The sequence below is a fragment of the Eriocheir sinensis genome, chromosome 16 (genome assembly GCF_024679095.1).
Source record: "Eriocheir sinensis breed Jianghai 21 chromosome 16, ASM2467909v1, whole genome shotgun sequence".
Taxonomy (NCBI): domain Eukaryota; kingdom Metazoa; phylum Arthropoda; class Malacostraca; order Decapoda; family Varunidae; genus Eriocheir; species Eriocheir sinensis.
Genome location: NC_066524.1, coordinates 10981430 through 10999025, shown reverse-complemented (window position 1 = coordinate 10999025; position 17596 = coordinate 10981430). Strand labels below are relative to the sequence as shown.

General features: G+C 42.1%; 2 protein-coding genes across 4 annotated transcripts in view; one reads left to right on the top strand and one right to left on the bottom strand.

Moving 5' to 3' along the window:
- The window catches only part of LOC126999160 (serine-rich adhesin for platelets-like), a 40593-nt gene extending 33878 nt beyond the window's left edge, over positions 1-6715 (bottom strand). The window contains 1 exon segment of the mRNA XM_050861489.1: positions 6397-6715. Within this exon segment, the coding sequence (XP_050717446.1) occupies positions 6397-6625 (229 nt within the window). The 5' untranslated portion in view covers positions 6626-6715.
- A 1180-nt stretch (positions 6716-7895) lies between these two features.
- LOC126999282 (NFX1-type zinc finger-containing protein 1-like) overlaps positions 7896-17596 on the top strand; it is a 61090-nt gene continuing 51389 nt past the window's right edge. For 2 of the 3 annotated variants that reach the window (XR_007753201.1, XM_050861687.1), the window contains exon 1: positions 7897-8249. The gene's annotated coding sequence lies outside the window, so the exon portion shown is untranslated. Of the gene's footprint in view, positions 8250-17596 lie in introns of all 3 variants that reach the window. The other variant, XR_007753202.1, reaches the window with a different exon arrangement.

Sequence of the window (17596 nt, the reverse complement as noted above, 5' to 3'; positions counted from 1 at the left end):
GGCTCGTGCTGTCCCGTCTCCATAACGCTTATTATCCAGTTTGGCTTTAAATTCATGAATCGTTTTTGCACACAGTCTCCTCGTCAAGTCTGTTCCATGTTGTTATGCTTCTGTATGGAAAACTGTATTTCTTGATGTCTCTCCTACAGTCGCTCTTCAATTTCTTACCATTGCCTCTTGTCACACTTCTGTCACGTACCACTAGGTCTTCCCTGTTCAATTTCTCCAATCCCTCTTGTATCCTGTACAATGCTATTAGGTCCCCTCTCTCTCTTCTGCTCTCCTGTGTTGTTAGTCCCAATTTCTCCAGTCTTTCTTCATAAGTATGTTCTCTCAGAGTTTCCGGTAATTTAGTCGCTGCTCTTTGTATTTTTTTGAACTTTCTAATTTCTTTCTTCAATCTAGGTGACCACACTAATGCTGCATATTCCAGTCTTGGACGTATCATCGATGTTATTAGTTTCTTCACCATGTCTTCATCTAAATATGTAAATGCTGCTTTTATGTTTCTAAGAAGATTGCATGTTTCCCCAGTTATCCAGTCTATGTTTTCCAAAGGATAACTTGTCTGTTATGATCACTCCCAGATCTTTTTCTTCAGTTTTTTTCATGATTCTTTCATTACTCAGAGAGTAGTTCTCCGATATTCGTCTACTGCTCTTACCAAACTCCATCACGCTACACTTCTCCGTATTGAATGTCATTTCCCATTTACGTGACCATTCACTTATTCTATCGAGATCTTGGCTCAGGGCTACAGTCTTCTTCATTAGCCACCCTCCTCATTATTTAAGCATCATCAGCAAACATATTTGTATAGCTTGTCACCCCTTCTGTCATGTCATTAATATATATTACAAACATAATCGGAGCCAGCATCGATCCTTGGGGGACTCCACTAGTCACTTCCATCCAGCTTGATTTATTATTCCTAATTACCGTTCTCATTTCTCTCTTTGTCAAAAAGTCCATAATCCAATCCAATATGTGTGTGTGTGTGTGTAATTCACCTCTTGGTCTGCTGCGGATCTCTCTCGAGACAGCCAGGTGTTCCCCTACAGAAGAGCACACAGCTCGTAGTACCGATCTTTAGGTAGGACTGAGACCACTCACACACAACACACCGCGACAACGAGGTCACAACTCCTTGCCTGACGTCGCGTACCTACTCACTGCTAGGTGAACAGGGGCTACACGTGAAAGAAGTTAAACCCAACTTATCTTCACCCGGCCGGGGAATTGAACCCCGGTCCTTCTGGTTGTGAGCCAGACGCTCTACCCTTGAGCTACCAGGCCATGTGTGTGTGTGTGTGTGTGTGTCAGTTTCATCAGCTAACTGCTACAATCAGGGAATCTTACCTATGTAAATTAATAAAATAGTGGCAGTCAGTGACGCGGTTTATATCAGATGAGACATTTCTTGTCAACTGCTGGGCATCCTCGATCAGGCTGAGACTTGAGGGTGGAGACGCGTATGAGTACTACAGGAATCAGACACGTTCGGTACAGGATGTTTTATGTCTCGTTGGGTATGTTTTCTCCGACATCACCTAGTAATTTATCTCAGTGATCCACATAATTATTTAATTAGGCGAAATATAAGAAAATAAGTAACGGGTTGGGATTGCCAAGAAAGCCTAGAGGCGCTATAGGCAGCACCTAAAAAAAATAATAAAAAATAAAAAAAATAAAAAAGCTTCACAACTACATTACATGATAAGTGATTACGTAAAGGAGTCGGAGTCGGAGGTATTTTTTCCGACTCCAACTCCGGCCAAAAGTAGCCAACTCCGACTACACACCCCTGGCTGTCACTGATATACTATTAAAGAAAATATAAAAAATTAAATAAAGTGCCCCCCAAAGAACATTTTCTAGATCTGCCACTGGGTCAGCCCCCAGCAGACACCTCAGTTTTCACTTTTCAGATTAATGTTCATAAATGTTTACCTTTGCCACTTTTCACTTTGACAGACCCACTGCTGAGATGTCTCAAGAGGCACACACAAAACCTGAATGAGAGCCTAGAATTCAAGTTGCAGTCAAATTCCACTAGTACAAGTTTGCAGGACTAAAGAGAGTCAACACCATTAACAAATCACCCTCATGGACCACAATATTGGCAAAAGAGATGCATCACTGCTGACTCCACCTTGGGTATGATGAATCAGCACACACTTTGGTTTGGACGCCCAGGAGGCCAAAAGTGAGAAGCCCAAAGAAAAAGTAAGTGCAGCAGCAGGAAGCCTCCACAGATTACTACAACTCAGGAGACTTCTAGCACCACTCACACACACACACACACACACACATTGTCCATAAAATGAAGGAAAAGTTGGACATATATAGATTGGGAGACAAGACCATCCAAGCTTGAGCTCAGGCCCTGTATACTACAAATGGGTAAACACACACACACACACACACACACACACACACACAGGTGTTAGGATTTGTTAGCTCAACAGGAGGAAATAAAAGCTAATCTTCACTTCAATGATAACAACGATAATGAAGGAGAAAATCATGTCACTAGAAAGAGAGGTCACCCTTCCTCTGCTCAAGCCAATGCTTCAGCTTTTGCAAAGAAGAGATATATACTCCCCTGCCACTCCAGCCATTCCAAAGGAAAGCATCAGAACTGATGGTTACCACCACTAGGTATCCATTTTTCTTTCTTTCTTTCTTTTTCTTTTTTTTTTTTTTTTTTACATCCAAGCCTATGGAGCCAGCAGGCTTCCTTGGTTGGGTCTGATGATCGGCCCAAGCCTGTTTTGGTGGGCAAGTGTTTTATAGAGGTGCAATCTTGCTTGCTGCCTCATGCTGCCCCACTGGTCATCTCTTTTGAGAGAGGATCTCAAGTCCGGGTTGATAGTGGTCTTCAGGGCAGCACATGGGTGGTCTTAGGCCACTCAACAGTGAATGAAAAAATCCCAGCTCATGCCGCCGAGTGGGAAGCGAACCTGTGTCCTCCTGGGATCAAGTTTTACAGTTACTGATATTTTGTCTCCTAAATTTGGACTCTATAATATTATTATCAAGTACATATTTTCATATTAGTTTGTACAGTTATTTGATGAAATACACTCTCTTCCTCTCTTTGGTGTTTTACAAACAAGACATTCATTTAGTAAATTTATATGAATGATGTGAGAAACTTGCAAGAGAATAAAAAGTTGGCAAGTTATGCCTCGAAGGACGACTGTGACAATTTACCTACATTTGATGAAAATCTATATAGATTTGGTAAAATAATAAATCTATACAATATTTACAGTACCAAATAGTGAAAATAAAGAAAAAATTTTTTTTTATTAGTGGGAAAATAATTCAGGCATTATAGGATTAACCGGTACAGTGTTTAGTATGCATATATACGTACCTCTTAGGGAAGTGTTTAGTACGTATATATATGCATGCTCTTTTGAGGGCTTATATGCCGTTTATTTTTGTTTGTGTATGTAATATTGTTCATTGACAGTAAAGAGGAATAATTTGACAAGTCTTCGTATTTTTAAATGGATGTTAAAGGGCCTTTCCGTACTTTTGTCCACACTCCAACAAAAATCATGGTAAAATTCTAGTGTTTGCCCATACTCCTCCCTCCCCCCCATACAAGCCTGAGGACCTGGTGGGAATGCGGGGTTTCGGGTGGGGGACACGAAATCCGTCGCATTCGCATTTTTTTTTTAGTGGGGGGGGGGGGATAAAAACTCCCTAGATCTAGGGAAATTCCCTAAATTTAGGGAATTTTTCCTCCCAACACTACTAAAATAAGCATTTGCGACGAATTTAGTGTTTCCCATGCGAAAACCACGCACTCAGTGGATCCCCAAGCTTGTTATGGGAGAGAAGCGTAGTGAACCCACCAAACGATGCTCACCTCACCATCTGGCGTGGCACCGGCGGCCCTGTGCTCACATAAACTGCCTCCACCACACTCATGCCCTCTCACTAGTAGGTTGTCACCTCATCGCAAGGTTTCTGTCCTCCAAGTAGAGTCCTTGGCACCAAACACAGTGTATCTTCATTGTTTATCACTGACACAAGTAAAACCACCGGCTAGCCGGGATCCATCCAACACCGCGCCTTTAACACTACTGCGGCTTGTGCAGGAAGTGCAGGCTCTCGAACCTCTTGCCCGAGCTGTTCAAACACGTGAATCCTTACTGACCGGATTTTGAATCTGCTTCACGGGCTCGTATTCCCAGTATACAAGGTGATTGTGGATATTGACTCCGCGCCTCAAGAATACGATAATAAGCCTCCATATATCATAGTAAAAAAAAAAGTACTTAAAAGTAAAGAAGCCGAATTAATCCCCTTCCCCCAACGATCTTGGGGGACCTGCGTGAACTCGGGGTATTTTTGTGGGGGATCATATTTAAACTACTCCAACCGAACTTTACCCCCCTGCTAACCAAGGGGGGGCTCCCCCCTGGACCACCCCCTCTTAAAGGTGCGTGTTCTAAAAAAAAAAAATAACCATGCGTGGTGGACCTGGTCTCACATGCGTGGGCTAATGGCTAACTAAGCGTACCATCGCTAACCAAGCGTATTATCGGAAATAGTATTAGGTAAAGGTGCGTTCCAAAAAAAAAAAAATAATAATAATAACCACGCGTGGTGGACCTGGTCTCACCTAGCGTATCTTTGCTAACCGGATCGTTGGCAATGCTGCTCATATTGCAATGGCGTCGCCATCTAAACACATCGTCCGTATGTATAATATGCCCTTAAGTACAACATGGAGGCGTAATATCGCATTTTCGAGGTGCGGAGTGATTTTCAATAATTACCTTGCATGGTTTCCGTACATTGTAAAAAAAACCCGGAATGTTTGAAATTTCCCTACATCTTAGTAATTGTAAGGAATTTCCCTACATCTAGGGTATTTTTAAACCCCTCATAACTCAAAAACTATGCATTTGCGACGCATTTCATGTTTACCACCGCATTCCCCGAAGTCTCAATGGCCCCCTAGCCAATTTTGGTTGCGAGGGGTGAGTATGGGCAAACACTAGAATAATACCAAAATCATTATCCAAGAAGGTAAGTTACTTTCTTCTAGGTAATTACTCCTTGATTTTATAATCAGTAAGGCATGTGGAATTGTAAATTACGGTTCAGAGTAATCGGAAATGAAAACTGATCGTTGGCAGCTTCATAGTATTATGTTGAGCTTAGAGAACTACGATTGTAGTACACACGGCCTTGAAGCGAGCGGTGTTGCCTGATGCGCATCCAACCATTTTCTTGTACTTAGAATTCCTGTTTATTTTTTTAGTTTTTGTGATTTAAAGAAGTACTTATACATTACTCACGCTTTAGGGTTGTGAGAAGTGTTTATAATTGAAAGAATATAGGCTATAAAAATTTGTAAGATAAATTTCCTTTCCCTGGTATGACATCGTTAGCTCTGAGACGGAGAAAATAAGAGGATGAACATTCTAGGGTTCCATTCCTTACATATAAATTTATATACATATATATATATATATATATATATATATATATATATATATATATATATATATATATATATATAGTATATATATATATATATATATATATATATATATATATATATATATATATATATATATATATATATATATATATATGTATATATACATATATATATATATATATATATATATATATATATATACATACATATATATATATATATATATATATATATATATATAGATATATATATATATATATATATATATATAATATATACTATATATATAAAATAAATATATATAAAAATACGAAAAGTGCAACCTGGCATGACCCTTATCTATGACAAAAGACGACACTGTACGGGTTAAGGGGGGGGGGGTCTTTGCCCCCTTCCCTCTTGTTAGAGTACAATTCTTATAGTTATCAAGGGGTAGGTCCAGGGGAGTCTGTCCCCCTTCCCTTATGTTAAAATAGGATACAATCCTTATAATAACTTTCAAGGGAGTCAAGGGGGGGGGGGGTTGTCCCCTTTCCCATACACTGGGGTACAATTCATAATTTCATTTGTTATGATAAATGCTTGAGATTAGTTTCACTGAGCAGAAAGCAAATCTGACAGCCGAGTCACCACCGCCAAGGTGAACTCACTCCTCTGATGAATATTAACCCAAAAGTGTCAACCAGTGACGTGGGTTGTGTAATTCTGGAGCACTACCAAGAATGGCAAATAATGAAAATAAATATATTAACCCAAAAAGCCCTCCCAAATAATTGGAAGAGTACACAGAAAAAGGAGAGAGGGGGGGGGTCATGGCAAACAAGGCAGGTGACTCAAGGCCCTTTCCCCGTCACGGTGTTACATTAAAACCATATACACAAGCCAAGATGGAACCCGTACTAGTGGTGTATTAGTCTCCCCCTCACCTGGGAAGGAGAAGTGCGGGGCGTAGGCGGGGAGTGAGTTAGTGGCGTTAGCAGAGTAATTTGAGAAGACAGGACAAGGCACCTCACCCTCCATGGCACCTTCCTCCTCATCCTCGCTGCAGATCTCACCCTCCTCTTGCTCGCTTTCCTGCGCTCCCTCCTCCTCCTCCTCGTCGGACACCATCTCCAGAACCGCCGCGTGTCTTTTGCTGGGGCTCAAGACCTCCATGGCGTCGGTAAATCACAGGAATTGGACGAAAACTGAAGCCATGGCACGTCCAGCCCAACCCCGCCAGATGCCAGGGACTAATGTTGTACCTCAGTCAAAGTTGCTGTACTCTGGCCTTTTTTTTTTTTTCACACCAAGGGGGGAAGATCAAGGGCAAGAAACGAATACAGGAACAAGAACTGCCCGATAGACGCTGCTCTAGTGAAAGACAAAAAAGGAGAGGCCATATATGAGTGGAGAGGTGTCCGGGACTGTATTATAAAACCCACAATTCCGGTACACACATGTCAATACAGTCAATCCATAGCTATTTTCACACTTATTTTTATCTTTACACTCTTCCCAATAGTTTCCCAGGGGGTCTGAAGGTTAATACACGTGACAGTGCATGATTACTTCGTACGGTTGGAAGGGAGATATGAACACGGTGATACAACCGATCTTAACTGTAAATGAATTGTTTGGATAGTCTCAAGAAGTTATCATATATCGTAGGGGCGTCATTGTTTAATTAAATCTTTAAACGTATCCGGCCTTTATTGATCGTATTTATATAATGATTGTCGTACATCTCCCCAGTCTATTCCCCCCCACCCCCACACTTTTGTGACGTAACTCCGGGGAGCCCCAAGTGTCCACATACGTGTTGGGTTGTCGTCCTGTGGTGAGGGTTTGATAATTACGTTGCACTGTAAGTTAGAAATATAGATTAACAAATAAATTGATGCCTAGCTGTACTTTTCCTCATCATTACGTCCATTCTTGAGGGGGAGGAGGTACAACCACGGGACATGTTCCAATACTTTGCTTCCCGTGATTTATTTCCTAATACGTATGAGGTAGTCAATCGGCTTTGTTTGGGGGGTATATTTGATGATTTATATGTCTACCGTAGTACAAAGTTATAGCCGAGGAAACTATATACTTAGCCTTGGTTGTTAATCTCTACCATTGATTCCTGAACTACGTACGTACGGTACATCCGTATGCAATAGTCTGTCATGACTTGTAAATGATGAGAATAATAAAACTAATGATAATAGTGTCAATAATATTAAAAGAATAGTCTCTCTGTCTCTCTCTCTCTCTCAAGGCATGACATGACAATGCAATGAGTCACGAATAAAAGATTAAGATATAAGATACAGTATCATATCCAATCGTCTATTATTGACTCCCCCCCTTCCCCTCATACTTGTATTCGACAGGGAGAGGGAAGAGAAAGTGTGAGTCATACCTTCCTCTTCCCTCTCCCTGTCGAATACACGTATAACAACGTATCCTGTGTCCCGCCGCTCGCTTGTAGAACCCTCATAGTTTCCTCGTCTTTCTCCTGTCTAATACGCGAACACTTTGCTTTGCTTTGCTCTTCAGTGGCATTATATTATTTACCTTTCCTCACAGTAATAAATACCATAATTTTTCAGGTTTTGTTGCATGAATCACTTATTTTCAGTCACTTGGACCATTCCCCCTCCTCCCCACGCCTTCCTCCTCCCTTCGCTATACTTGTAGTCATCACGTAACGCCCCGCTCCTCAGCAGTGCCTCACGCACACTCCTCAGTTGCAGTGTTCTCGGTGTTAAGGGAAGGTTACACTGTGTCAGCTCCTGTATTTCGCCGGGTAAGTGTTTATTTATCCTGTCTGAAGCTGTCTTTTCATTCTGTAAGCGTAGACAATGTATACGGGGGCGTGTGTAATGATTGTAGACCATGAAACCAGTGTGCAGTATCTTATCCACGCCCTTTTGGTTCAATACGTACGTTGCTTTTAGCTGAGCGCTGTCAACAAGCACTTCTAGGCAGTCTTTTCAACACGTATACGTGTGCATATGTGTTGACAGGGCGCGTGTGAGGTTATATAGGACTGTATATATATTTGATTGTGTTATCAGACTTAACTTCATTGTTTGTATGTGGCTCACGGTTGACAGATGGCCGATTTTTCGGCCAAATTCCTAAAATTTGGCCGTGAAAAATTATGCCTGGCCGTGAAAACAATGAGCTTTACGGCCAAATTATTTGGCCGAATTTTGACGATTCCTATAGCTACATCATTATGAAAAATATAATGGACCTTACATTCTCAATCGTACGTTTCATTTCTCCTTGTAGTATACTGTCATTGCGTAGGATCAGTCTTTCTACAATGAGTATAACCTGAACGTGCAATACCGGACGTCGACATGTACGGGTCCCGTATGCTTTGCCCTGGCTCGCTGATACTGCTTGATAGGGGTGGGCAGGTACTGGTACCAGTACCGGCACTAACGGTACCAGCTAAACGGTACGGTACCGGTACCAGATTGCTCGGATTAATTTTTTGGATTTATTGATAATTCTTCATGTCCGATTCTTTTTTTTTTTAGGTTGCTAATGAATATTGTTATTGTTATTAAACTGTGATCGAGTACATCCATAATAACTATACATGCTATTTTTTATTGAAAAAAATAATTATTCACTTCATTCAGAGAGAGAGAGCGTACAACAGAAGAAACATCCTAATTAGGGGCAGAAATAAATGAGAGGAAAAAGTCCTGTGTGTGTGTGTGAGTGTGAGACACACACACACACACACACACACACACACAGACTGGACTTTTTTCTCCTTTATTTCCGCCCTCAATTAGGACGTTTCTTCTGTTGTACGCTCTCTCTCTCTGAATGAATATATTTATAAAAAATAACAATAGATAGATATTATGGATGTATAGTCTAATAATCCAATAATAAAATAATGGAGACGGGAGCTATGGTGGAAACAAAAAGCAGGACAAAATGGTGGGAACTTGGGAAGACGGTCAGCGAGGCAGTGAGTTGAGTGAGTTGAGCACAACATTCAAGGCTTAATTTGTCTCCACAGGGCCCATACCGGTACCGCATGGAGACTGGCCAGCCCCGCGCGCCGTCAAGCGTCACCAAGATCCAAACGGTACCGGCACTAGCGGTAATGGTCAGTGCCGAGTGATCATGAGTCTTCCCGGCACTGGGTACCGGTACCGGGTGCCGGCTGAATCGATTCTTCTCGGCACCCGGTACGGGTACCCAGTGCCGGGAACACTCATGATCACTCGGCACTGACCATTATAGTGCCGGTACCGTTTGGATCTTGGTGACGCTTGACGGCGCGCGGGGCTGGCCAGTCTCCATGCGGTACCGGTATGGGCCCTGTGGAGACAAATTATCATAGCTCCCATTATTTTATTATTGGATTTATTGGATGATTCTTCATGTCCGAATTTTTTGTTTAGGATACTAATTTTTTTTTTTTTTTTTTTACAGCAAAGGAGACAGTTCAAGGGCACAAAAAAAGCAAACATTAATAAAAAAAGCCCTCTACTCACTGCTCCTAAAAAGAATCCAAAGATTATTGTTATTGTTATTAGACTATGAGTACATCCTTAATAACTACGTATACATATGCTATTCTTTTTATCGAAAAAAATATTCACTTCATTCATTCATTCATTCAAGAGAGAGAGAGAGAGAGTTTTTTTTACAGAAAATTTATTTAGGAATTTCATCAGACGGCATTACGATAAAAAAAAAATTTGGGTACCGGTACCGGTACTAACAGTACCTGAGGTTTCGGTACCGGTACTACCGGTACTCAAATTAACGGTACCTGCCCATCCCTACTGCTTGAAAGCAGCTGCTTACTGCCGACTGATTTAGTTTAAAATCTAGACTTAGAGCTGTTCGTTGTTCAGTCGTGACGGTCTAGAACACATACTTTATATTAGATTTCATTACAGTACAACGTTTTAATTGTTTCACGCGACCGCTCCCATCTTCATTTTCGAGGGAAGTGTTGCAAAAATGTCAGCGTCACGCCCAGCATGATTGATCTCTTCAAGTCAGCTAACATGTATGGTGCAACAGCAGAAGATGAGGGAGATGATGTCTTATCATACTTCAACTAATCCCATCAGAAATATCTACACCGTCAGAGCAAAGGTGATTAAATTGTAGCATATAAATTATTATTACAGCTAAAATAGTGTAGCTTCATTTCTCGACTGCAGTACACGTTTGGTGTAATTTTGAAAATTTGGCCGAAATTTGGCCGAAATAGTAAAAGTGTTTGGCCGATTTGACCGTGAGTGTGCACGAAATTTGGCTGTGAAACTTTTCGGCCATCTGGCAACCCTGATTGTGGCTGTGTTGTAGCAATTGCCTGCCCTATATGTGACTCGACGCGACGCGACGCGACATGACTCGACGCATCCGGTGTAAACGGTTTCTTTCAAAAACCCATATAAATCAGTGTTATAACTGAGGTGGCGATTCATAATACGTCATGAATCGTCATGACGCAACGCGACTCGACGCGACTCGCTTGGGTTAAACGCAGCCTAAGGGCCGCTTTCACAGTCACTTTTGTTTGTCTTTATCGTTACCAATGAGCGGCGATCGCCGCTATAGTATTTCCACGTAAAACTGGGCGATTGGGTAGTGGCGGCTGCCGGGTTAGCCTGGCCCCGCACCTTACCACACACTCTCAACACCTCTCGCTTCCTCTGCAGCCGCCACTACCCCATCGGTCAGTTTCACGTGGAAATACTATAGCGGCGATCGCCGCCATTGGTAACGATCAAAACGAACAAAAGTGACTGAAAGCGGCCCTAAGTGGTCCGGGTCGGCGGCGGTGGTGGTCCTGTCCAGTGATGTTGAATATTTTACATATCATGAAAATATGAAATGGAAGTACTTAGATACAAAATAACATATACATACATTTGAATATAATAATAATATTGATACATTTGCATTATGCACATCTATTTCATTTTGCAATAAATATCTTTTGTTGAAAACTGGAAGTGTGGCAACAACGCACACGGTCGCAGCCGGATGTAAACAAACCCACAGATGTGGCGGGGAGATTGGTGGCAAATATATGTATTCTTCTGCTGCAGAGAACACTCAGGGGTCATTTGCGAACTATTTCAGTTCCTCTCATACCAAAATTATATTGTAAATTAGGGAGCGACTTCAATAGGCAGGGATGATTGAAAATTAAATCAGTTGTTTTCAGTTGTTCAGCAGAGCAGACCTCAGAGCCTGCCTTGGATTGGGTTTTACTACAGCTTCCTTGTAGAGTGTATTTTGAGCTGTCTGCGAGTGTGGTTGCCCTGCCATTCCACATGTAATGATCCAGGGGTTCCCAACGTTTTTGTTCCTCTGTACCCCTTGGGGATTTTTATAGGTTCCCGTGTACCCCTAAAATTCAGGATAAAAAAAAAAAAACGATGCAATTGTAATATTTTGATATTTTATAATGAATTCTGTATGTGTAGACTGATGATATAATTTAAATAACACTTGTGCACTAAACAACCCACGACATTGTGCAATATGAATGCAGATTACAACACCATGTATTGTACAGTAGTGGTTATTCTCTCGGACCCAACGTACCCCCTGAAAAGTGCAAATGTACCACTGGGGGTACATGTACCCCAGGTTGGGAACCCCTGTTAAATGATCTGTAGTATTTAATAATAATTTTAAGGCTTGAAATAATTTTTTGGCGTGACCAGAACCTTCGCCTCCTCCTAGCTGGCCTGCCTTCTGATCCAGTACCAAGTATACAAAGGCAGCAATCAAAAAGTCGCTGTTGTCCATGTGGTCCATGCTTTGTTTGTCAACAAGCGGCGTGACGGATCTCATCTCCTCAGTAACGAGCGCCCACCATTTTTGTGACGTCATTTTGACGTCATTAACGTCGACGGGACCGTCAAAACGGGATAGTGGGAACCCGACCTAAGTCGTAGGAGGATTTACAGGCGATAAGATTACCCTAGAAGTTGGTCTTTTCAGATTTCTACCCTGTTAACTTGAAAGCACTGAATTACCAGGATAATTACTCTGCACCAGACTGACAGAGGTGGGTCGGTGCATGTGCGCGATTGCGTGCGCGCGCGCTCGATCGTTACAACCACGGCCTGATCACGTGGAGAGTACTTGAGCTCGAAAGTGTGACGCACATACCTAAGCAAAATAATGAAAATACACTATAGCCTGTTCTGAAAGGGGCCACACACTGCAACACTATGTCATGGAATGCTCTTTCATTGCTAAATTTAAACCACAGTACTGCCTTGACCTGCCCCAAACAATCTGTTGGCTCCTGAACCATGATGTCCTCCCTGCTATCCTCCAGGAACACCCTAAGTTTGCACCAAGGTGGTGATGCAGTGTGTGGCAGCCTGCAATATGTGCCATGCAATACAGGGCTGTGATTTCTGCTGTATTCTACTTTAAGGACTATACTTTATCTCTGTATCCATTCCCATCTAGTGCTTTAGCAATGTAGTTCTCCGTCCCCTCATCTTATTTTCAATTGTCTAGGGGGAGGCCGGCAGGTACCGCACCTCCTCCCTTGTTGTACACTCAACAATAAACTATTACTAGGTACTACTACAAATTATGAAAGCAGTTTGGGTGAGACCCGCGCGTGGCCACAGCTCTGTCAAATCTAGCTTTCGGGGTAAGGGTACGTGTAGCGGGACAGAATGTAGGAGCAGGCTAGGGCTGCCACCCGTTCTTAAGATACGGATTCTCTCCGAATTCGAGAGTAAGATGTTGCAATCCATTTTGAACCAATATGGAACACCATTTGTTCCGTATTTGGCCGTCTGAATGGCCAAGCAGATAAGCTTCAGCATTTTAAAATTTTAGTGAGCGCATTTTTCCGTCAGTCACAAAGCCAGTCCGTAAATTTATGTACTTGTTAAACGTCGCCCTTAAATATGTGTAAACTACGCGACGTAACGTCCCTCCCCCTCCCTACTGCCTCCACGCCACCAGCGGGCAGCGGCTGTTAGCCAGGGCGGGCTAGAGAAATTTTAGGGTTGCTACCATGTAGGTAATAAGGGTGGAGAGGCCCACAGCCGAGCGCGCTGTACTGGCGAGTGAAGCCAGTTTTCGTGGTCTCAGCTGTCAAATCGGCCGCCATATTGTTCAAGCCGTGAGGTACGAATACGAGGGTGGAGCGCGCCTAACATAGAGGGCGCTTGCCCTTGGAGTACCGCATCCATGGAGTACCGTAATGTTTTACTTTTCTCTTCTTACTGTTTTCCAGCACTTGAACATGCAGGCGTATGAAATAAAAATATTTTTTCACTCTTAACCTTTATTGCACCGTAACATATACTTGAAGCTACTCTTACCAAACATATTACAAACCATTAAACAATATTAGTTTATTGAGCGTTGCTCTGCTTTTTACATTTTTTTTAAAGTTTTTCTAAATGTAAACTGTTTACATGAATATTTGTATCTGACCTGCAGACAATTTTCAGCAACTGCCTTGATAAGTAAAACCAGATGATTATTTATACTTTTTTTTTTTTTTTAGAGGCTCACTTTCCATCATATGACTGGACAGATCTGAAAATATTTTCTTGTTTTAAAAAGTTGACAGCACTTCAATAACAATTTTATGGCCAGCATACGTTGAAAGGCTTGTGTAGGGATGCTTGTTGCTGCCTATCAGTACTTTTTCTTTAAACATTTTTTCGCATTCTATACATATGGTCATTACATCTTTTGATGGAAAGCACAGGTTGCCCTTGTTTTTTACACTTATTACCTCATGAGATTTGTAAACATCATGTGTTACTAGAACATTACAGCAAGTTTCTCAGATCAATATTTTTTCCAGTTTGAAACGAACAAATTTAACAAAGCCAGCAATATAACTTACAATGCTTTCACAAACGGGAAAATAGCGTACCAGAAATATTTTTTTTTTATTTGTCACATGAAAGACATCGCTTATACCTGACACACCCTGGCGAAATCTTCCACATTAAGGGATTAGTGATCTCACCTGACCTCGTCTTACACACCCTCCCACCAAGCCCTTGCCATTACTGGTTAGTGTCTGATTTGTGAAAAGGTTGGAGCAATGAGCCTCCACCCTTATGCACATCATGCATTAATACATTACTTTCAAGTGTTTGGTCAGATTGCTGGTGGCGTAAGGTCAGGCACCTTGGTGATGGTAATGACTGCTGTAAGATAGATCTTAACCTCAGTAGGAGACATGAACAGTAGTTTCATTATCTCTTCGTACACCAGTCTGTGAATCAGCTTCGTAATTTATTACTGTAAATATACTGTAACAGGTAAGAAAATACTGTACATGATATCCTAGAAGCGCGGTAATGTATTCATAATCACCAAGAAATGCGGTGAGGACAATTTTATTTATTTTTTTATTTTATTATTTTTTATTTTTTTTTACGTTGCAGCCTCTTGCGCCGGTAGGCTTCTTCCCGGTGGGGCCTGATGGTCGGCCCAAGTCTTCGCGGTGGGGCCTGATGGTCGGCCCAGCCCGTTCTGGCGCAGGGGAGTGTTTATAGTGGCGCCATCTTGTATTGGCTCATGCTGCCCCCCGGAACTCGTTCTTGATTCGCTTGGACGGCTTCCTCTAGAGTCCGGGTTGATGGGTGGTCTTTAGGACAGCATGTGGGTAGTTTTAAGCCACTCGGCGGTGACTGAAAAATCCGAGGTGGTAGCGTGAGGATTCGAACCCACGTCGTCCATCACGCGGTGAATGTGGGCCCAGTACGCTACCAGTTCGGCCACCGCCTACCCAATTCATCAAGATGTGCGGTCTCCATTACAAATACAAGTTAGAAAATTGTAAGCAGCAAGCATGTACTGCCAGTCTACCACACGAACCCTCATGAAATGTCACACGCGGACACGTGGTCTGGCCGGCCGCTCATGGAGGTATACATCCATGTGGCCACTCCTCTCCGGCTTGAACAATATGGCCGACTGACAATTTAGTGGCTTCAAATCGCGAGACTCAGGGCCTCTCTATCCTTATTACCTCCATGGTTGCCACCCAGCTGGCAGGCCTATGGTAAGCTTTCATGGTTGGCCCTTGTGGGCAACCCAAGCCCGTCATGGCGCAGGCAAGTGGCTCATGCTGCACCCCGGAGCTCATTCTTGATTTTCCTTGGACAGTTCCTCTAGAGTCCGGGTGGATGGGTGGTCTGAGGCCACTCGCCGGTGTCTGAAAAATCCCAGGTATGGTGCGACTCCCCTTAAAATTTTTTTTTTTTTTTTTTTTTTACATTGCAGCCTATTGCGCCGGTAGGCTTCTTCCCGGTGGATCCTGATGGTCGGTCCAAGGCTTCTTTCCGGTAGGTCCTGATGGTCGGCCCAGCCCGTTCTGGCGCAGGCGAGTGTTTATAGTGGCGCCATCTTGCATTGGCTCATGCTGCCCTCCCAGAGCTCATCTTTGATCCTAGAATCTAGAGTCCGGGTTGATAGGTGGTCTTCTGGACAGCATGTGGGTAGTTTTAAGCCACTCGGCGGCGGCTGAAAAATCCCAGCTTGGTGGCACCGGGCGGGGATTGAACTCGCGTCCTCCTGAACACGAGGCCGTTACTTTGACGACTCAGCCACCGCCTCCCTGTGGCTGTGGTGTGGCCAGTCTAGGGAATTCACGGTAGAACAGCGTTGCCACGTTTCTAACCACGTTGTTTCTCTCTCTCTCTCTCTCTCTCTCTCTCTCTCTCTCTCTCTCTCTCTCTCTCTCTCTCTCTCTCTCTCTCTCTCTTATTGAATGTGATTTGTTATGTTGTAATATATAAATCGTGGTATTATGCGATGAATTTGGTTTTAGTCTTTTCCATTATATTATGCATATTATATATAGCTGACTTTATTTCCACACCACCACTGAGGTAAAAGTCACGGTGCGTTTTTTTAATTTTTTTTAAGAGGTATCCCCGATAGGCCTATTCCTCTGTGTTCTCTGCATCTAGGATGGATGATTTATGACAGTGAACCCTTCAGTATGGACCGGAAACTTGTCCCACCCCTGTCATTAAGCCGCAAATTTTGGAAAATCTACCGCTTTGGTGCGAATCGCCATAACTCCCTTATTTTTGGGGCTTCAGAAATATTTTTAGTATCAATCGACGGCAAAATGAAAGGGCTATATTTTTTAATGAGCGACCGGACTCAAAAACCGACTCGAAAGGGTAAAAATCGAATAAACTCGCAAAAAACGGCTCTGAAAAAAGACTATTTTTGAGTTCCCAACCTTGAAACCTACTAATTTATTGAGAATTTCAGAAAACTTAATAAACAAATACTTTAGCCCTACCAATGTGCTTTCTAATATGATGCATAACATTTCCCTACTCCCAGTAGTTTCGTCGCTAGAGCTCGAAACGTAAACCCTTTTGAGAGCGATTTTGACGAACTCCAGACACTGCCGTTTTTGTCTAGTGTGGCATTGCTATTGCCTCTAGAAGGCTGTACTTTGGCATGTAGCCCCTCTTGGCAATGTAATTTGACCAGCTCGAAGGAGTTTTTGATAGCTCGATTCCAAGTTTGTCGTCGAGCCGTCACAATGTAGCCTGTTTTTTCGGCCCTTTTGCCTCGATTTGGACACGTCGTAGTTTTTTGCTTTTAACTTATTTTATTTATTTAGTGTTTTCCATTTTTTTCTGATTATTAATCTATATTAATAGAGCTTTCATTTGCCACTAAACACACCTTCCTAGCTTCAGTAGTTTTTACTCGAGCTTGACCAGAAATCGCGACGAAAATTCGCTGAATCTGACTCATTTCACGCGCCGCGATGAAAAACCTTCCTGACGCCACAAAAATTAATATATCTGCATAAAAATTAATATAGGAACACTTCAATATGTTGGGTATCTTGTATTAAAGCCATTGTAAGATATCTATATAAAAAAATATTTTTTTTATATATAATCATTTCACTATATAAATCAACCTATATTAAGTCTTATTATACATATTATTTTTTGTTTTATTTAGTATTCAACCCTATTTCTTCCCATTTATGAATAATACATTTAATTTGCTTTCTTTTGATACCAAATATGTATGTATATATGTGTGTATGTATATATATGTATGTATACATACATATATACATACATATTTGGTATCAAAAGAAAACAAATC